The 23,153-nt window shown below is 38.4% G+C and overlaps 1 protein-coding gene across 1 annotated transcript; it reads left to right on the plus strand.

Moving 5' to 3' along the window:
• Positions 1 to 14,968: 14,968 nt before the first annotated feature.
• On the plus strand, positions 14,969 to 15,928 carry LOC112663152 (olfactory receptor 10Q1). Its single transcript, XM_025451729.3, has one exon. It carries the CDS (start codon positions 14,969 to 14,971, stop codon positions 15,926 to 15,928), a length of 960 nt encoding a protein of 319 aa, XP_025307514.1.
• Positions 15,929 to 23,153: the final 7,225 nt, after the last annotated feature.

The following is a 23,153-nucleotide window of genomic DNA, read 5'->3' on the forward strand; positions in this document are numbered from 1 at the left end:
GAGTAAAGGAACCAACATGGATGGCAACACACTTACATACTAGCCATAGCAGGAAGTCATGATAACTCTTAGACCTCAGGCACATAAGAGCATACAGTATTATCAGAGATCAGTAAAAGCTAGATTTATTGAGAGAAAACATTTGGGAGTAACTGTGGCTTTAGGCGGGAAAAGTAACAATTGACAGAACTACAGGCATGCAAGTAGAGAGTAGGAAGGTAAATACCCCAACATCTCCCTGCTCATACCATCCTAAACCTTTATCCTGTCTCCCATTGGCCAAACCCAGCTGGAAGCAAGGGGGCAGTGTTGACCAAATGTTCAGTTCTCAGAAATTAGCCTATTGGAGCAAGACAGTGCAGAAAAGGACGTTGAGAATTAGGGGCAAGCAGAAAATAACCAGAAAAAGATTATTATATAGTATTTTATGTAGAAAAGAAAATATGTTAATAATCCCATAATAAAGTATTGGCTAAACAATTAATGTATGCAACAATATTGTTCAGACCCTCTGCTCTCTGATGCATGTCCTCCAACCAACTCTTATTTTCCCGAAAGAGTAAAAGTAACTTCCATGCTACCTTACTGAATTCTTGTTTTCCCATCACTATATGTGGTAATACTTTGTTATCTTGTCAGTGTTTGAAGTTTTTAATGAGATGATTTTTTTGTGTCTTTTTTTAATATTCTCTATGTCATCTAGCATTTTAGGTAGCAATTGACTTCTTAGTAAGTTCATTTATCAGTGATTTTCTATAGTCAATAATCTCTAGTTATATAATTAAAGTAGTGGTTTTCATGCAAGTTTACAGATAGGCAATGAAAAAAGATTTGTGGCACAGCACAAACCTTAAAACCACACTACCTGGGTTTGTATCTTTCTACCTGTGTGACAAGGGAAAAATCACTTAAACTCGCGATACTTTGATTTTATTTTCAATCAAATGGAAATTACAATAAATCTATCACTAAAGGATCAAATGAATTAATACAGGTTTTATAATAAGCCCTATATACATGATATCAATTATTATTACTATCATTTTGGGTACACAGAGGTAAAACAAAGGAAGAGAATTGGAGAGAATATTTTCACAGGTGATGTTATGAGAGGTTCCCCAACCATCTTCTCTATATTCCCTCAGAATGTTCTGCTGAGTTCATCAAATAGAGTTTAGTTCTACACCATTTTCAGGCTTGAGGGTGTTAGCAATAACAATGAAACGTAAATTTACCTGAGATAATTCCTTATTTTGGGAATTTACCAAAAATTTAAGCCGTTTGAGATACTTTGAGGTGAAAGAATTGTATTTTAATTGTAATTTTTAAAGTAGTAATGAATGTAATGACTTTTTAATTTTTAATTTAAATTCAATTAGCCAACATACAGTAAATCATTAGTTTCAGATGTAGACTTCTGTTATTCATCAGTTGCATATAACACCCAGTGCTCATTACATCAAGTGCCCTCCTTAATGCCCATCACTCAGTTACCCCATCCCCATACTCATTTCCCCTCCAGTAATCCTCTGTTTGTTTCCTATAGTTGAGTCTCTTACAGTTTGTCTTCCTCTCTGATTTTGTCTGATTTTATTTTTCCCTCCCTTCCCCTATGATCCTCTGTTTTGTTTCTTAAGTTCCACGTGTGAGTGAAACCATATGATAATTGTCTTTCTCAATTAACTTATTTCATTCAGCATAATACCCTCCAGTTCCATCCACATCAAAGGAAATGGTAATATTTCATCCTTTTTGATGGCTGAGTGATATTCTATTGTGTATATACATTACTTCTTCTTTATCAAGTCATCTGTTGATGAACACCTAGGTTGTTTCCACAGTTGGCTGGATGTAGTGATTTTAAAGGAAACCTTTCTCATTCTACCTAAATCTATTGAAATGATTAACAAAATACATATGTTTTAGTCAATTTGGGCTACTATAACAGCATACTACAAATTGGGGTGCTGAAACAGTAGAAGTTTAATCCTTATATTCTGGAGGCTAGGAAGTCCAAAATCAATGTGCCAGCAGATCCAGTGTCTGGTGAAGACACTATTCCTGGTTTGCAGACAGCTGTCTTCCTATTGTCGCTTCATATTGTGGGGAAAGAAAGAATTCCAGTCTCTTTCTCTTCTTATATGGACACTAATCCATTCATTATGGCTCCACCCTCATGAGCTAGTTATCTATCAAAGACTCCATCTCCAAATACTGCGACAGTGGGGATTAGGCTTCAACATTTAAACAGAGAGGTGGGGGTGGGAACACAAACAAAACAAAACAAAAACAAAAACAAAAAACAATGGTAGAAGACATAACCAGGGATCAAACCCAGGCAATATGGCATCAGAGTCCATACACTTAATCAATATGCTCTATTGCTCTTCCCAGAACAGCTTAGTGTCCAGTGTCCAGTGAACCAAACAGCAAGGAGGCAGTGTTACTTGAGACACAGGGTGAAGCAGAGAGCAACAGAGACTGGTATGGTAGGAGATAAGATAAAATATGACAGAAGACAAGATAAGAGATTACAGAAAGTCAAAATCATGGAGCAATTTATAGATCATAGTAAGAACTTTGATTTTACCCAAAATAAGGTGCAAGGCCACCAAAGAGATTTGAGCAGAGTAGAAGCATTATTAGGCTTACATTTTAAGTGATTCACTCTGCCTGCAGAGTAGAAAATATGCTATTAAAGAGGAAAGAGGGGATCAGAGTCTTGTTAGGCATCTATTGTAACAATCTAGGCAAGTAATCATATTTTGGATATCTTTGAAGGCAAAGCCAATAGGATTTTAAACAGACTGGACATGGGATGTGAGTAGAAGAGGGGAGTCAAAGATGACTCCAAAATTTTGTGACCTGTAAAAGTGGAATAATGAGATGCTATTTACTAAAATTGAGAATCCTATGAGAAAATAAAATTTAGTGCAGAAAATCAAGAATTGTTCAAGAATTTTAGGTATGTTGCATTTGAAATATGCTTTGGATATCTAGATCAGAAAAAAAGAAGGCTGGTACCATCACAAATTCACAATGACCAATACCTGGATGGTACTTCATTAAGCCTACCTGTCCTTATTTTCATCCTCCTCACACTCCTTGGCTGGATTCTTTATTGTCCTGACACCCAAATGTTGGTGCACCCCAGGCCTCAGTCCTTGGTCTTTTTCTTTCTGACTTCACTCACCTCTTAAAGTAATCTCTCTTGATGCCGTAGTTTTAATATATTTGTATATTTATATATACTTAAAATTCCTGCAATTGGCTGGCATAGAGTAATCATTCAGAAAATATTAGCAATGTTATAAGCTATTCCCCCTGCACTGGAGCCAGGGACCTCACAGAAGATTTCATGATACTAAGCTTGGACCAGTGTCATTGCAATTACTCTGGAGCATGCTTGATTATGTGGTATTGAATTTGTTGAGGCTGATTCTACTGAATTCCAAAACCTGGAACTTTATCAAGGAGTCCTCATGAAAGGCAAATAAGTCTATAAAGATCATTGATATGTACTTACTATAATTGAGCTAATTAGATACCATTGTTGGCAAATACCATAAATGATTTCTATAGAACTTTTCCTGATGTTTTAAAAATACCCTTGCTGTACTTTAAAAAGATTTATTGTGGTTCTAAAAAAATTTTATTGTGGCAAGAACAAAAATTTTATTGTGGCACAAAAATTTTATTGTGGCAAGAACAACATGAAATTTATCCTATGAAATGTGAAGTGTATACTATATCATAATTACCTTCTAAATCATTCAAAAATATCCCTGTAAACTAAGTATAGGGGCAATAAGTGTTTCAGATGATTAAAGGAATCAATCTAAATTAGCTACGTATTTATCTGAAATACTAAAAAATAAAAACCACTAAATGTCCAATATTAGGGAATAGTTTAATAAATTGTGGAATATCAATACTACTTATTAGTCGCAAAAAGTGTAAGTGTGAACATAATATTTAAAAAGGAAGACATTCAGGGCACCTGGGTGGCTCAGTGGTTGAGCATCTGCCTTTGGCTCAAGTCGTGATCCCCAGGTCCTGGGATGGAGTCCCACATCAGGCTCCCCAGAGGGAGCCTGCTTCTCCTTCTGCCTATGTCTCTGCCTCTCCATCTGTTCTCTCATGAATAAATAAATAATTTTTTTAAATTAATTAATAAAATAATAAAATAAAAATAAAAGGAAAGACATTTAGAGGCACCTGGGTTGCTCAGTCAGTTGATCATCCAACTCGTGATTTTGGCTCAAGTCACAATCTCAGGGTCCTAGGATCAAGCCTGCATCAGGCTCTGCACGGGGCAGGGATGTCTGCTTGAGGATTTTCTCCCTCCCTCTCCTTCTGGCCCTCTCTCCACACTCTCACTCTCTCTGCGTGTGTGTGTGTGTGTGTGTGTGTGTGTGTGTGTGTATGTGTATGTGTATGTCTCTCTCTTTCATTAAAATAAATAAATCTTTTAAGATAGAAAGAATGTAAGAAAAGGAAGGAAGGAAAGAAGGAAGGGAAGGAGGGAGGGGACATACTGTTACATGGAAACTATTGCAAGAGTGTAAAATGTTTGTAGGAATGAGGTCATCTGAACAAGTAAATGTATCTGTGTGGGAGAAAAAAGGAAAAAAATCTGAATGCAACCTCCCTATGCACTAGCCCACTCCCTCAGTTATAAGAACTGGCATAGACTTACATTCCATTGTCATGAATATAAAAAGGCAAACTGTCTTCATTCACATGGACTTTAGATATTTTGGAGCTTTATGGATAAGTTTGATTTGCTTATTTTGACTTTATTTTTTTTATTTTTTTTTTATTTTGACTTTAGAGGAGATCTTTTCATGTGAAGTTGCCTGTACCCTAAGTTTTCCCTTCTTTCCCCTGGCTGGTACGTCATTTCATAGATTAGTTGAATGCCTGGCAGAGGCCTTCCCAGGACACAGAGTAAGTAACCCTTGTATCCCACTTGTCTACAACATCACTCTCTTCCACTGTCTCTTCCATTGCCCTTACCTTCTTCTGCTTCTTTTCTATAGCACCCATTCCTCCAGCACATTATTAAATGAGCTTATTCTTATTTATTGCTTATGATCTGTCTTCCTCCCTCCAAGAACATAATCTCTATGAGGATAAAATCATTGTCTGTTTTGTATTCTGAAGGATCCCAAGGATTGGAAGTAGGGCCTGGATGACCACAGGAATGCAATAAATATTTGTTAGATATTGAATAAAAACTCATCTTTGATAATGGACATGAAACAAGGAGGCTGAACATGGCTAAAAATTAATGGCAGCAATGATAAGAAAGTATGTGATTTAAGCCCATGAAGTCTGGAGGAAGGTGGAAAAGGAAGAAACAGAGAAGAAAAACATGGTAAGGCAGAGTTGGAAATATCACTATAACAACAACAACAACAACAACAATACCTTTCAATGAGTAGGAAAGTATCGACAGGAGAAAAACCTTGATCAAGAAACAAAAATAAGTAAGACAAAAGAAAATGAAGCCAAAGGTCAGAAGGAATGATTATGGGAAAATCCTTCATAAATTTTCTGCTTCTCAAGAAAAAGGTACCCACCATTCACATAACTTTAGAGCTATAAGGATCCATGACATCCATTTAATAGCATACCTCACATCCCAAATCAGGAGCCCACATGAGAGCTTCATAACTTGCCTGGTCAAAGTACCACACAACAGAGCACTAACTGGACTCCAGATCCCCAGATGCCTAGGCTAGGGCTGAATTAGTGCATCACACATGGGCCATGAGCTCAGGCTGAAATGAATGTGTGCATTCAACAATGCTCAGTGGGTGGTTGTCTGGAATACAACATTGAAAAATTCCCCAGTGTGTGCAGGTAAGGAATGAGGATACCCTCATGGAATTCCCAGATAGTAATTGTCTATAGTGACCACTTAGAAGACTTGTCCAGTAATCTGGCTTAGTTGATCAACTTGGGAAATTTTCCTCAAATTCTTTCTACTTGGGTTCAGTTGAAGGGAAAACCACGGGGGAAATTCCTCCTCTTTGGGGACCCATTAATTTTAAAGACATTTCATAAAGGACACTGAACAATCTGATTAAATCAGGCAAGACTGGACTCTGAGTGGATGTATCAGAATCTATTTTCTATCACTAAGAAAGAGACAGCTCTTCGAATTCAGAATTTGAATTAGGATTATTCCATAGTATCATCCTTCCAGAGGATAGGTCTCTCACTCGGCTCCACCTTGATCATAAATTTATAAGAGATGTCTCTTCTCTTGGCTTTTAGTATGTAAAGGACACTTCTCTGTTTTTATCTGGACATTACAGAGGTATCATATACATCTACTTGTCCTCTCCAGAAGATACTGTGCAACACAAAGTCCATGGATCTTCATTCTGTTTTACCCTAAAAAAAGTCAGTGGGCTCTCCTTATTTTCCATGGCAAGAACTCAACATCTCAGCAAAAGAGTTAACCTTCTCTTTAGTGAATTTCCTTAGGTGGCTGATGGATTGAAGATAATCTCAAAGCGGTAAGGGAGCATCTCAAGAGACTTTATTCCTTTGATTGATTTGATTTTGATTTGATTTTTAAAAATGGTAATAAGACTGGGACGCATGGGTGACTCAGCAGTTGAGCCTCTGTCTTTGGCTGGGGCATGATCCCAGACCCGGGATGGAGTCCCACATCAGGCTCCCTACCAGGAGCCTGCTTCCCTCTCTGCCTATGTCTCATCCTTTCTCTCTGTGTCTCTCGTGAATAAATAAATAAAATCTTTAAGAAATAAAAAATAAAAATGGTAATAAGAGACACAAATTCCTCTAAGGTTTTACTACTGGAGAAAAACATTCCTATATATCAATATTGAATTGTGGAAAACCAATGAGTTATCAGAGTGGCTGTTACTATCCACTTGTGCAGATATAGAAAAGATAACTCTGATAAGTGGTTGATTTGCTCAGTATCATATAGCTAGTAAGTGTAAAGCCATAATAAAATAGGTCTTTTGCCTTTTCTTTCACTATTTCTTCCATGGGACCACCCTAAAGAGTATAGCATGATATTCACTTTTTTCAAGTAGCATTATTAAACCCTAAGCATTATTAAACCATTCAATGGTGCTATGTGAGGGGGAAATAGTCCATGGTCAAAAGAGTTGGAAATTTTTCAAGTAAAAGAACCTGTTTGCTCTACAATAGGACCTCAGAGAACTTTGTTGTGCTAATATGCATTGGAAATCTTGAAAGGAAGTGACAATGTTTTCAATTTTCTCATGAAAACTCATTTCTGAATGAGTTTCTTAATTCTTAAAGAATTAAGAATTCTTAAACTTTAAGAATTAGTTCCTCAAAGGATGTTTCAAATTTTTTTTTTTTAAGATTTCATTTTATTCATGAGAAACACAGAATGAGAGAAAGGTGGAGACACAGGCAGAGGGAGAAGCAGGCTCCATGCGGGAAGCCCAATGTGGAACTGGATACCAGGACCCCAGATCACCCCCTGAGCCAAAGGCAGGTGCTCAATCACTGAGCCACCCAGGTGTCCCAAATGTTTAAATTCTTTTGTTATGTGCCCTGTTTCCTTATGAGGCTGAAGTTGGCAATTATGTCATAATTTTCCTATGTCTATCCACATAGCTGAGCCCAAGACTTTAGTTTATAATGGGCACTCAATAAATATTCGCTTGATTCATTTATGGGTAGGGCACAGTATCTTAGAGTTGGGGTGAGGAGGAGGTTCTCTAGAGGTTCATAGAAGGTGCACCTATCTCTAGATTTGGGGGAAAATGACAATCAGGGAAAGCTTTCTGGGGGAGATGTCACCTGGGCTGAGTTCCAAAGGGATGTATCTAGGGAGTGTGAAGGGATACTCTTGTACAAAGTAGCCAGAACAGATAATGTGAAGTCCCCAGAACAAGACCATGGAAAGGAACTGAAAGTGTTCTGTAGAGCCGGGGTAGAAAGAGCAGTAAAGAGAGTGGGAAAAGAGCAACTCTTAGAAATTGGGCAGAACATTTAATGCACACTACTGTTAATTCTCACCGTAGCTCCAAAAGGTAACTAAAGTGTACTTAGAATTCTGAGATTACTAGTCTATCGCAGAACCAGAACACTCACTCTTGTTGGGAGATCAAATATCTCCTAAAAGCGTAATTAACTTGATAATGGTGTGGTGGGCACCATTACGGGAAAGACCTTGGGGCAGAAGATGTACTGAAGAGTTCTCAAAATATTCAATAAAAGATGTTTCTTCCCTTACCGGTGTGCACAGTGCTCACCTGAGTCTGGACATGCTTTTCAGTAGCAGTACCAGACTCACACTAACTATCCTTTCTGCCTGGATGTTTGCACCCTCTAAGTAGCCTTTGATGTAAATGAAAAAGTGAGCTATAGAGATATATATAGAGTCCAGTCTCTGCTAACTAATACACTGAATGTGGATGCTGGCCTCAGGTATGCCCATCACCAGCCATATGCTTTTGGACAGGCTTAGTCTTGACAGACCTCGGTTTTTGCATGTAGGATACAAAAGGATAGAACTGGTCACTCTTGAGTCCCCTTACAATTCCCAGATACAGATTTGACTTTCTGTATGTTTTATAAATGAGCACACATTTAACCTATGACTAGACCTTGCTGTGGGTTTCGTGGTTCCTTGAATTTCCCAACATTATCAAACTTATTGGTTCAACAAGTACATCAAGAGTTTAATTACTAGCCTTCCCACCATTCATTTGTCAACTGAATCTATACTACCCAAGCCCTTCAACGTGTAGTGGATAAATGACCATTGGCTTGAGAAAGCCTCAGTCTATGTGGAGCTGAAGTAATTGCAGGATAACTGGGCTGTAGAAAGAGCCACTGAGTGTTGGCTCTGAAAGGAAGTTTAAAGGGCATGACATTTAACTACAAAAGAATTCAATTTAGTTCAAATCAAATCAATCATGATAGGGATATACTGGTAAACAAGACAGATGTTCTTGCCCTTGTAGAGCCTAAATATGGCCCTGACTGATATGTTTCTCAGACTGGTGCTGCCAGAGTGGAGTGTTTAAACATCAAATCTCCAAGGAAGGAATACAAGCACCCAAAATTGAGTGAATTCACAGGTAATGATGGTAACAGGGTTGGGAGGTTCTCAGAATAGTAGAGTGAAAAACCTTTGAAAGTGAACGCTGGAGAGGAAAATCCTAATTTGTAAATACAAATTCTGATGTGTTTGGTTTTTCAATAGGCTATAGTCTCACCTTGGATATGTGTGTGAGTTTGTCCTTGAAATCACTCTGTAGTCACTTGTCCTAGCAGACATCACTCTCAAAATGCTACATGTCTTGCTTTATCTCCAAATTATGTTTTGCACCAAATGTTGTATGTTCGTATTTAGGTACGATGTTGCTCATTTGAGGTTCATGTCTTACTAAGATAGAATCATCTTTAAATGTTTTCCTGAATCCAGATCTAGCTTATGTGGTTTTCATCATATATAATTAAAATTATTTCACTAAAATCTCTTTTCTTTTTTGGTTTATTTTCTCTGTTGCTCATTTTATTATTCACAGTTTAGCAGAGCAACTGAAAGGCCTGGAGGGATTCAGCTCTAGAAGAATCTCACTATCCATTCTGGAAAAGATAAGAACCAAAGGGTAAATATCTAGGGGAAACTCACCATCCTGAAAAAAACAGGGGAGGGCACTTACATTCATTGGACACTTGTTATGTCCCAGACACATTATATATTTGAAATATTTAATCTTCACAAATTCCGTATAAGTTTCCATATTCACATCCCGAATCACACATCAAAGAACCAAGGCTTACCAAGCAACACAATTAGCATAAAATTAAATTAGCAAAAAAAATTAAATTAGCAAATAAAGGGACTAGATTTCAACTCCATATCTAATTGAATCCAAAAATCCATGTGATTGACACCCTACCAGCTTTCCTTCCCAACACCGTGTTGAAATACCAATGAATAAAGGAAACCTGCTAATTTACTATATATTTGCCAAATTGCACATGTTCATTGTAAAATTTGTAAATGCAGAAAAGCATGTCATAAACAAAAAGATTCGCAATCCTACTCATTCTGCAATATCCATTATTAATATTTTCAAAAATGTTCTTTCGTATTTTTATGAACAGATATCATTATTTTTAATGGAATCATGATGTAATGCTTTTTTATAACCTGCTTTTCATGAGCCATCCTCATCTTATTAAGTATATTTCTGCAGCATCATTTTCAAATGATTGCTTGTCCTATCCCATGGAGAGGCCACAATTAATTTAAGGTTTTTCCTATTACTGATATTTTGGTTGATAGTTTTCACCACAATATAGAACAGTGGAATAATTTTATGCACAGACTCATGGTTAGTTTATTAGAATAAATTCCTTAAAATAATATTGCTGAAGCAAAGCATATGCATTTCTTTAAGTCTTTTATTACATATCACCAAATTGCACTTCACAAATTTTTCTAGCACCTTATACTTCCACTAGCAATATTTGGGGATGTGTCTCTCCTTGCAACTTTAACAACAGCAGATACTTTCTTTTTTTTCCCACTGTCAGTTTGTAAGTAGAAAATAGTATCTGATACTATCTTTTTTTTCCCACTGTCAGTTTGTAAGTAGAAAATAGTATCTGATTCTGCTTCATTGTATGTTTATTTGAATATTAATGAGGTTGAATTTGCATGTTTGTATTTGTGGGTTTTTTTGAATTGCCTATTCAGGTCCTCTATTCCTTTTTTCTAATGAGGGATTTATTTTTGCCAGATTATATAAAATTTCATCTTCTACTCAGTTTGCTTAGTGTATTTTTGACCCACAGATCTTTTAAATTTTTATTCTGTCAAAATATCAACATTTTTGTGGATTCTGCTTATTTGCTTGCAAATCATTTGTAGTCTTAGGTCTGAAAAAAGTTCATCTACATTATCTTGTGGTTTTCTTCCTGTTTTTTAAATATTTGAATCTCAAGTCCACCAGAAATAAATTTTGATGCATAACGCATTAGGGAGTTCTTTTTTTTTTTTTTAATGATTCACCCATTGCCCTAAGTCCATATTAGGAAATTGATCCTCTCTAACTGATTTGAATAGTGACAATAGTGAATATACATTGACTGTGTACTCTATGCCTTGACTGTTCTAAGTGCTTTTGCAAAATAATTCGAGTCTCACAACAACCTGAGAAATAGGTACATTTATTTTCAGATCCATTTTACAGATGATAAAACTGATGCAAAAAATAGAGGAAATATAATGCAGTGATTAAGACAAGAGACTCTGGAGCCAGCCCATGTTTTTTTCTTTGTTTGTTTTGTTTTGTTTTTTCCAGCCCATGTTTAAATTGTCATTCCAACACTTGCTAGCTGTGTGACATTGGGTAAGTCATTTACCCTCTCTGTGCATTAATTTTCTCATATGTAAAGCAAGTGTAAGAACCCCTTTCTAGAAGACCATTGTGAAATAAATTAAGAAATGGAAAGTGCCCAAATTAATGCCTGACCCAATGAGTACTATAGAACACTTGGCTACTATCAATGGTTCTTTCTGTTCTAGTGTGCTGGAGCTCTAGTGCTCTGCAGATACCATTTTGATTTATGATATAACATAGGATATATTTTATAACATATGATTGTGATATGTTTTAATGTCTCGTGATGCAAATTTTGTTCTGTTTTGGCACTTTTTTTTAACATTCTCTTGTTCATTCTTCCACGGATTTTGATAGAATTATATAGAAGTCACACGTTACTTCAGAGCCAATTAACACTAAAATATTGGGTTTTCCATACAGGTATATATATATACACACACAAAGCTTAGCAGTTTTCTTCAAGTAGTTCCTGCTTGTTAGTTTTTAGGTTGATTCACTGGCCTATTTATTATTCACCTATTCATTTTGGTGGTTGTTTGAGGGAAGGGCATTTTCTAACTAACATTGATAGAAAACAGAAAGTCCTACAATCCAAAGCATGGACTACATACTTAATCATTTTACTTTAACTTAAAATATTCCAATGGGCATTTATTTATCAACCTTTTGATATAAAGCCAGGGGCTTTGAGTTTGTATCACCTAAAATCAAAGCCTTTCTTCTCAGACATTATCTACTAATTCCAGTGTTAGCTTTTGTAACAACAGAGTGAACATTTAGACTCACGTTCAATATAAATATTAAGTTATTCCAAATTTCCCTCTAAGTCTTTTATTGTGGTCCAGCTCATATGTTATTCCACAAAAATTTTTGGCAACTCATAATTATCAAGCATTCAACTCTTAGATTTTGTAATACTTGAGAAAATTACATAATTACAACACAAATACAAGCAATATAAGTTGGTTTGGGGAAAATCCAACTGCCATGTATGCAATTCAGACATAGTAAAATAGCAACAGGTCTCTTGTGTTCAGCATATCATGGTCATCATTTAGTATGTTGAATAGATGTAATGAACAGTGTGATTAATCTGAAACAGCAGTTCAGTGAAGATTATTAGTTAAGAGATCCTCTGCTACATGTCATTTGGATCTAGCCACTCCAATGAATATTTTATTAGTCCAAATTTTTCAGTTGGTTCTGTTGTGTTTTCAGCTAGATAGTCAAATCTAACTCCTGCCTAACTTTGTCTCCTTCCATTGGTTAGATCACAGAACACACCACGCTAAACTAAAGCAATGCTAGCCTTCCTTTGTCACTGTATGTGCACCTGGTGGATTATATAAATATGAAATTCCATCTTTAATAGAACACAAACTTCATTTAAACTTATTTTCAGAAGTTAAATATTTACTTTTCTTATTTAAGCTATTTTATCTTATATGCTTGCTCACATTTTCTTTGTTTGAGCCTTCTGTTCCCTGTACTATCTTTACTTTTTAAATCAGATCATTTGGAATGGATATGCTGAGTTTTATTCTACTGATGATCCTTGTTCAGAAATATATGTTTGAATAGGTATTTCTCTGATTAGTCACATCTAAATGAAATATCTCTTGAGTCTTTCCTTATATAGGCTGTGGAAATTATTTCAGGATTATTTTATTTCCCCCATCCTTCCCTATCAATTTCCTAATGCTACAGTTCATGGTTTTAAATGTGCAGGGTTATTTTAATTTTTGCATTTTGCATTATGAATATTTTCAAGAACTATCCTCAGAATTTTTTAACAATATTTTTTGCATCAAGCATTTGGTGTTAAATATATATTTGACTCTTTGATTTCTCAAATCCAATTTTTACATTACAACTTCTCCAGTCCTGGATTATGTGCTCTGATTAATCCCCCAGCAATCAGGAGTCTTGGTTGAGGAATTGTTTTCATTGTATTTAGTCTGAGAAAGTCTGTCTGTTGCTTTTGAACATAAGTCACTAAAACCTGGGTACAGAATTCTTTCACACCAATTTGTTTTTCTTAGAACTATAGATATTACTTTATCATCTCTTGGGTTATTACATTGAAAAGTTGTAGTATTTTTTTGTATATATTTTTTGGAGTTCAATTGAACTGAAGTTGCTTAGTCTATAGGTACTTTTCCCTTCCCAGGTGCTTTTAAAGCTCTTTTCTTATTCACCTGTGTGTTCTGATGTCTATTTCAATCCTGTTATTGTATTTTTCATTTCATTATTGTCTTTTCTTATCTTGGGCAGCCACAACTTAATTATTCCTTAGTCCCTACAGTCCCCTACTATGTGCATCTGTCCAAGTCCAAAAGTTTAGGTTCCTGACTGGAAATTTAGAAAAAAAAAAAAAGCAAACAAGAGGATTTATATTAAAAGTGCATATTGGGGGGTGCCTGGGTGGCTCAGTTGGTTAGACATCTGCCTTCAGTGTGGGTCAAGATCCTGGGGTCCTGGGATTGAGCCCTGCATTGGGGGGGGGAGGTCCCAGCACAGCAAGGAGTCTGCTTCTCCCTCTCCTCCCCGCTGCTGTTCTATCTCTGTTGCTATCTCTGTACCTCTCAAATAAATAAAATCTTTTAAAAATAAATAAATAAAATAAAAGTGTATATCGGAAGGATTGGAATAAAAGGGGTTTGCCCAGTTTTATGTGAGCCAAAATAACTGGATGAGAAGTGAACTCATGAATAAATTATAGCCCAGCCATAAAATGGGATATTATAAAACAACAGAAAGCAGAGTCTTGGTACTCAGAACACCAAGAATAACTTTTGTAGACACAGTGTTGCAGCCAGTTAAGATATGATACATACTCTATCATTACACATATGAATTGAAACAGAAACTGATCTACAGTGACAAGAGTCAAAGAATAATTAATTCACCTTTGTGAGGTAGAAAGGAGATGAAAAGGCATTGAGGGAGACACTTGATGGGATGAGCACTGGATGTTATGCTATATGTTGGCAAATCAAACTCCAATAAAAAAAATATACAAAAAGAAAAAAGAAAAGATGCTTGTAGGTTTCCTGGAATTGTTCAGTTTGTTCATGTTGGTGATGGTTATACTAGTGTAGTTACTATGTAAAAAAAACAAAAAACAAAAAACAAAAACTGTACCTTACTATTCATGAACTTCTCTGTATATTTCAATAAGAATGTTTACAAAAAAAGTGAGCAATACATCCATTTGTCTAATTTTGAAAATATCTGCAACTACCCAACTCTTCCATTAAATACAAGCAAAGAATTAGCCCTTGTCAATGAGATGTAAAATATCAGAGCAAAAAAAAAAAAAAAAAAGACATTTCACCAAGAATAGCTACACGTCTTTGACATCAGAAAGTTCTACAGAGGAGTAGCTATGTCAATTATGGAGATTTCCATGGACAAAGATTCCATACTCTCTAGTGGGAATCACCCCAAGTGCTGAAATCAGAAAGTAGATACTAAATGCTAAATCAAAGATCAAATTTACTATTCTGCTTTTCTTCCCACAACAAAACAGTTTGGCAGAGGGAGATTCAGCACTTCCCCACTCTTCCTTTGCAGGACACATGTTCGCTAGGAGCCCTGTCCTCAACCAATCCGGCCCCCCTGAGTTCTTCTTCCGCGTGTTGACCACCGTCCCAGAATTCCAGGCCCTGCTCTTCCTCCTCTTCCTCCTCCTCTACTTGATGATCCTCTGTGGCAACACAGCCATCATCTGGGTGGTGTGCACGCACAGCTCCCTCCGCACCCCCATGTACTTCTTCCTCTGCAACCTGGCCTTCCTGGAAATCTGCTACACCACGGTGGTGGTGCCTCTGATGCTTTCCAACATTTGGGGAGCCCCGAAGCCCATCCCCCTGGCTGGCTGTGGGGCCCAGATGTTCTTTTTTGTCACCCTCGGCAGCACTGACTGCTTTCTCTTGGCAATCATGGCCTACGATCGCTACGTGGCCATCTGCCACCCGCTGCACTACACCCTCATCATGACCCAGAAGCTGTGCGCCCAGATGGTGGCATGCGCGGTGGGCCTGGCCCTGGTCCTCTCCCTGCAGCTCACGTCCTTAATCTTCACCCTGCCCTTCTGCGGGCACCGCCGGGAGATCAACCACTTCCTGTGCGATGTGCCCCCGGTCCTGCGGCTGGCCTGCGCCGACATCCGCGTGCACCAGGCGGTCCTCTACGTGGTGGGCATCCTCGTGCTGACCGTCCCCTTCCTGCTCATCTGTGTGTCCTATGTGTTCATCGCCTCGGCCATCCTGCGCATCCGCTCCGCCGAGGGCCGCCGCCGGGCCTTCTCCACCTGCTCCTCGCACCTCACCGTGGTCCTGCTGCAGTACGGCTGTTGCAGCCTCGTCTACCTGCGGCCCCGCTCCAGCTCCTCGGTGGACGAGGACCGCCAGATCGCCCTGGTCTACACCTTCGTCACCCCCCTCCTCAACCCGCTGATTTACACCCTCAGGAACAAGGATGTCAAAGGTGCCCTGAGGAATGCCGTCCTCCATAAAGCAGCCTCTGGTGCCAGTTGAAGCTCCAGGGGCCTGGGGAGGCTGTCTGTCGGTTGCCATGACGATGAACTCTGAGCAACGAATACAGAATTAGAGTACTTACTTTCCCACACTTTGAGTTGCTCATTCTTTTGCCATATTTGTCCCCATGTCTCCACTCTGCACTTAGTTCCTTGAAGCGCTCTGAATAAGACTGGAAATTTTAGGCAAAACTTTCAATGCGGGACCTCAAGTCTGCTGGCCCTACAGTTTTTTTTTTTTTAAGATTTTATTTATTTATTCATGAGAGATAGATAGATAGAGAAAGAGAGAGAGGGAGGGAGGCAGAGACACAGGCAGAGGGAGAAGCAGGCTCCATGCAGGAACCTGATGTGGGACTGGATCCCGGGTCTCCAGGGTCATGCCCCAGCTGAAGGCAGGCACTAAACCGCTGAGCCACCCAGGGATCCCCTGCTGGCCCTACTTTAAAGGTTCACTGTTCAATCATGGCAATTGCTCCATCAGGACCCCTACCCCCACCCCATGCATGCTATGAATAAAGCCTGGTACCTTCTGACGCCCTGCCTCCTATGAGGGCAAGGTTGCTAAGATCTATTCACAGAGACCTATATCTTACTAAAAGAAATATATTTGATTATTGTTTTAGATTAAAAGGGGAGTGTATTTTGTTTAAGATTTTATTTATTTATTTATTCATGAGAGATACAGAGACAGAGAGAGGCAGAGACATAGGCAGAGGGAGAAGCAGGCTCCATGCAGGGAGCCTGATGCAGGACTGAATCCCAGGACCCCAGGATCATGGCCTGAGCCAAAGGCAGACGCTCAACTACTGGGCCACCCAGGTGCCCGAAATGGGAGCATATTTAATGCATCAATTTCCTTCCTTCCATACATCCCGACTGGTACCCTTCCTTGTCTTTCATTCCTGGGTGTCAGGAAGTGGTCAGACTTGGCATCCATTGACTAAGCACGTACAGGGAGCCACTCATGCTGTGGTGTGGAAGCTGCATCTGCTCGATGTCTGTATAAGCCATCTGTTCTGGCCTTCACATGGCTGTGCTCTTCTTCCTCCCTTCTATCTGTGCTTTCTGAATGGTTGTTGTTTGCAGACCCACTCAGCAGGTGGCGCCACTGGTCCTGCCACCGCAGCACGTCCTGCTGGCAGGTGGTGGTTCCCTGCTCCTGGACCTGTGCCTGGACCACAAACAACCCTCTGTAGAATTGGCTTCTTCTGTGCTTTGCACAGCGGACATCACGCTGCCCAACCTTCTCATTTACCCTGCGGAACAATGAGGTAAAGAGAGCTCCAAGGACAGTTCTTAACCAGAAATGACCTGCTCCAGAACAGCTTGGGGCCTGTCAGGAAAGGGTCTGGATCCAGCCCACAAAGTGACTTTAGTTAGCAATCCCAGGAAGAGCGAGAGTGTCCTCCAGTGAGTACTATAATTAATGTCAGGACTTGGTATGACCTTTTTAAATGCCATAGGGCCAATTATACCAAAGCCCTAAACACGTTCCTTTTCATTGATTCAATAATTCTTGTTCTAAAATCATAACCCCAAAAAATTAAGTCAAAAACTGAAACTATAAGGCTGACATTTACAAAATGAAAAGATATTAAAATCTCACTCCCAGTGTTGGACACATGACTACAACATACTTACCATTGTATATAAATTGATGTTTTATAATAAGGGACAATACTTATCATTATAATAGTAAGTGATAAGAGCTAGGTATAAAACTGCATTTACAAGAGCCCAGTTTTGTAAAAATATAGGTGCAGAATAATGAACAGAAGAACACCAGAAAGTTAATGGTTCTCATCTGTGATCTGTAGAATTATAAATAATAGTTTCTTCTTTAATAATTTATTCATTTTTCCATGTTTTGTAAAATGAAGCTGTATTACTCTCATAAGCAGAAAAATGATAATTTCTGAAAGGAATCCAAGGCTAATATAGATTTATTTTGCCACAGAACTCAGAGCATGATCCTCCACCTTTCATATTTTTCCTAGGCTAGCACTTTTTGTTTCAGTTACTTCTCTTTGAAACTACTGTTTTTGATGCTTTTAGTTTTTTTTATAATAAATTTATTCTTTATTGGTGTTCAATTTGCCAACATACAGAATAACACCCAGTGCTCATCCCGTCAAGTGCCCCCCTCAGTGCCCGTCACCCAGTCACCCCCACCCCCCGCCCTCCTCCCCTTCCACCACCCCTAGTTCGTTTCCCAGAGTTAGGAGTCTTTATGTTCTGTCTCCCTTTCTGATATTTCCCACACATTTCTTCTCCCTTCCCTTATTGCTTTTAGTTTTTTTTAAGATTTTATTTATTTAAGAGAAAAAGAGAGCACAAGCAGGGGGAGGGGCAAAGGGAGAGGGACAAGCAGACTCCCCACTGAGCTCAGAGCTCCATGTGGGGCTCAATCCTTAGACCCCAAGATCATGACCTGAGCTGAAGTCAGATGCTTAACTGACTGAGCCATACAGACACCCTGATGCTTTTAATTTTTTACATGATACCACATGGGAATAAGGAGAAGGACTACACAGTGTTAATTATTCTGGGAACTGTCATGGGTTTTAACAATGTATTAGAAATGCCTTTGCTTCTACCTGAATGCTAGAGGAGAGGAAAAAAAACTCCTTGGTTGGCAGGTTGCTTATCAACCCACGCAGGCCAAGCCACATCAGGACAGAATGAATCATTAAATGTACACACTGTGCGAGGCATTGTTGGAAAAGCAAACACAAGGAAAGTTTCCAACTGTGTTTCCATGCCTTCTTTCATTTTTATCTAATGTCACAAATCATATAGAAAATTAACTTGGAACCCAAAAAGAAGATGAACTGTTACTCTATCAGGAAGAAGGCTCTAGAGCGATGATCAGTCCTTTCAGCTGAAATCCTAGGCTGCTGTCCCAGTTACCTTGTTCTACAGTTTTTAGCTGAATTAGAGTTCTTTTTTTCCTTTTTCTTTTTAAATTAAACACCACATTACATGCAGTACAACATGAGAATCACTTCCATTCCCTGAAATGACAGTGTTTACAAATAACTTTGCTAGAAACATCATCATGTCTTCTTCTTTTTTTTTTTTTTTTTTGTATTTTTTTTTTATTGGAGCTCAACTTGCCAGCATATAGAATAATCATGTCTTCTTAAACTTTTTATCACTGGTACCTTGACACACTGGATTTCTCCAGCTCCTTTCTTATGATTCAATCAGTACATGAAAGGAAGGGTTAGCCACAGTGGTGGGAGTAGGGTTTTCATGTGGGAATTTCTTCCCAGCATTTCTCAAAAACAATTATTTATTTTCAAACCCAAATTCTCAGAAAAGGTAGATGAGAAATTTGGAAAACTGGAAAAGGTATTATAACTCTCCTGCAAGAACTAAAGTATAGTAAGCAACACAGAGAGGCTACTGGTTTAGAGGAATCCACTCTAGTTGAGGGCAAAACAAGAGCAGGAAACATGACACTCAGAGTCAAAGGTTAAATTTATGTTTCAGCAATGAGGACAAGAAGCACTGGGTGAGAAAGAGTCATAACTAGATCAGTCTTGCTGGTAGCTGTTTCCATGTGTGAGTTCATGGCCCTGTCTGCTGCTAACAGTGAATCATCCTCGCAAATAAAATAAACATTCATAAGTGTATATGCCTAGGAAACTTTATACAAATCCTATGAGTGATTTTCCAAGAAATAACACATTTTGGAAGCAAATAAGTCCTTAGATCGGTGGTTTTGACATGTGATTCTGCACAGTACTGTTAAAGTTAAAGGGAGATCTGAATGTTTATTTATACAGATACCACCCAGTAATGTTCATGGGAATTTTCCAGATTTGAGTATTTTCTGCAGTCTGGAGTACTTGGTAAATACCAATACACCTAATATTTGTAATTATTAAAATTTAAATACCTATAATAATGAGTAAAGAGGAGAAAGAATGGCGAGAATCTTTTTACATGGCTTAATTTTTTGCATTCCTGAAAATCTCTAGGAATTCCAATTTCTCCTTCCCTCATGTTGAAGACCAAGGAAACCATATAAGGAGTGTATGTTTGTGCATGTGTGTATTGTCCAGTTACAGCTAATGACTGCAGATGGAGAGATGGCTACATAAGAGAAGGATGGAATGAAAGAGATGAAGCAACAACACATCTTGGGCAGATTGTTTGCTTTGTGGGTATTATATGCCAGAAATAAACTACAGTATCACTCCATCAAGCATTGCAACAGACATTTTCATAATGACGATCACATTCCCATTCCTCACCCCCTCTCTCCCTCTCCTTTTCCCTCTCCTAGTAGTTACTTTGAAAACCACATTATAAAATTATGGATTCTAATGAAAATAATTAGAAGCTTGAAATATGGTGGTATTGCCTGAGCCTCTTTTTGCCCACCAGCTCCAATCTGAGACTTGTTCTAGTTGCTTCTTCTTGATTTCAGTCCAGCTCTCATAAGCAGGAAAAAGCATGGTGATCATAGCACTGGGAAAAAGAAGCTACTCAACAGAGATGGTGTACAATGTTGTGTAACCATCCCCAGAGACCACAGATCATATACTTGGTGATCTTTATGAAACTATTTTAGAAAGACACTTTGATGCCATAATACAATTGCTTCAATAAATATTTATTGTGGGCATTCATTTACTCATTTTTAAACAAATATTTAGAGAGAATCTACTATTTGCCAAAGTTTCTGACTCCATGGATCTAATGTTCATGAGGGAGAAAAAAGACAATACATAAATAGACAAATGCTATGAAAATAAGGAGAAGAGGGCAGGGATTTGGGATAAAGAAGAAGAGTGTTGAAGGATGGTGACTTGGGAATGATAAAGAGCCTATATTATGTACCTGGTACTGGGCTATATGCTTGAATTCATAGACAAAACATAAGATACCTGCTTTCAAGGAGGCTACCAACTATGGGGAACAGAAACACACAATTATAAGTCAATCTTTTTTTTTCTAAAGTGGAGAAGAATAATATATGCAAGAAGCCCATGGTATAAGATATGCCCATGTCTTCCTCAATGTAAGTTTTGGTAAGTTTTTGCATGTGTTCTCAAAGGTTTATATCATTTTCCATGACCAAGGAGCTTTTAGAAACACTGACTCCAAAATGTCTAAGATTCCTTCCACTTGCACATATGAGACCACAAGCCTCCAGCAAATCCCTGTAAGTATATGTAAGTGTCCACTGGCTTGTTATATCTTGACCCTTCTTATTTCTGAGAAACTGCCACATATCTGGTCTCCTCTCTTGTCTAGTGTGGACTAACTTCCTATTAGACCATCTTGGAGGATGATAGCTTCTCTCTGGATGTTACTATAAGAGCATCCTTGGCTTCACACTGCCTCCTAGCTTCTGTTTCCAAAAATTCCACCCAAGATTTAATATCTCACCCTTTGCTTATCTGGGAGAAAAGACAAGGCAAAAAAAGATTTTTCCATGAACTCCAATGTGAACATAATTCAAATTTCACTTTAAGCAAAAAGGAAAATGTAGTGAGCTTACTTTGTTTTTATTATATTTTAATCAAAATGTAAATAACATACAATAAAATACATAGATTTCAAATGGTTCAGTTTGACGTATTTGGGCAATAGATTTCAAATGGTTCAGTTTGACGTATATGGGCAATTGTATTCAATAATAAAATCTTTCCATCACCCTGGAAATTTGCCTTGTTCCTCTTTCCAATCAATCCCTCTCCCTGCCGATCGACCACTATTCTGACTTCTATCCCCAAAGACAAGTGTGCCCATTCAGGAATTTCATATGAATGGAACTCATATAGTAAGTATTCTTTAGCATCTGGCTTCTGTCACTTAACATGATGTTTTTGAGACTTGTACAGGTGGCTGTGTATTTCAGCAATTTGTTCTATTTAATACCTGAATTGTATTCCATTGTATGAATATACCACAATTTGTTAATACAATTTCTTTACCCACTGTAAGCTTGATTCTAATGTCTCCTCTGCACTCCTGTTTCTGAATCTCTTATGCTTGACACATGAAATGGGCACTTATCATTGGATGGGTACTCTGACCCCCATAATCCAGATCTTCTGCATTCCCATGCTCCACAGGCCAGAGCCTAACACACGTGTCTCTACCAGACCTTTCTGGAGATATTTTGTTATCTGAGCTGTTGGTGCTTTTTATCAGTGTTTATCTCAGACCAGCTGAAAGAGGAGGCTGGGAGTGTGGAGCTCTTAAGATATACTCCCAAGGCTGCTGACACCTCAGAACAAACAAAAGAGAAGGGCCTAGTGTCTGTTGAGCTGCTAAGTAGGTTCCCGGGACCATAATCACCAGTTTTTTGGTATGCAAATAGGGGATCTTATAGGGTAAGTGACATGCCTAAAGTCACACACCCATTAGGTGGCAGAGCTAGAAGTCAAAGCCAGGTCTGTCTCACTTCAAAGTCCCTGCTGCTTCTACTACCTCTGCATCAAAGAGCATAACCAGAAAACACTGGATTAGAAACCACTTAATGTGGTTCTACTTTTGGTTCTAAGCCAAAACTAATCAACTGACGTTAACAAGTCATCCACCCCTCAATTTACTCATTTGTACAATGAGTGATGCCTTAGTTGAGCTTTGCAGTGCCCTCCAGCTCTAGATTCCATGACTGTTTGTGGAATAACTCCACACTGCAGAATTTATAAGTGACTAGAAATGATTAGTAAGGAAATGGTAAATGCAAAAGCAGCACCTTTCCCCGTCATTAAAAGCGTGCCAGGATCAGGTTCCAAGTTACAACATTTCAACTTTACTCTTCTTTTAAGAAGCCTCCATATTAGCAACATTGGTTCTTTACTGAACCCAGATCATGGCATACATGGTCCTACAGCCTGGCCTCTGCTCATACCATCCTCCAGCTTCAGACTCCCTCTCTGTGTCTTCCCACCTATATAAACCCTACCTATGTTAAAAGAATGCCTCTAGTTTATGTCCACCATGAAATATTTACTTATTACCCCAGTCTACAGATAGTTCTCTCTCTGAATTCCTGCAGCATTTTCCCTACCATGCTTGGTATCTGACAGCAAACACTGTATTTGTCTCCACCTGCCATTTGTAACTTTAAGATCTTACTTCTTGATCACATCTTCTATCTGCAAGTCCACTATAGACTCCTGGAAGGTAGAACCTGAGTGTTAGCCCTCAGACTTCCCCATAATACTTAGGCCAGAACAAGAACAGGATACGGAGAA

This window comes from Canis lupus, chromosome 18 (assembly GCF_003254725.2).
Source record: "Canis lupus dingo isolate Sandy chromosome 18, ASM325472v2, whole genome shotgun sequence".
Classification (NCBI taxonomy): Eukaryota; Metazoa; Chordata; class Mammalia; order Carnivora; family Canidae; genus Canis; species Canis lupus.

Coding starts and splice junctions, on each gene's coding strand:
- LOC112663152 (XM_025451729.3), top strand. CDS start 14,969: ATGTTCGCTAGGAGCCCTGTCCTCAACCAATCCGGCCCCCCTGAGTTC.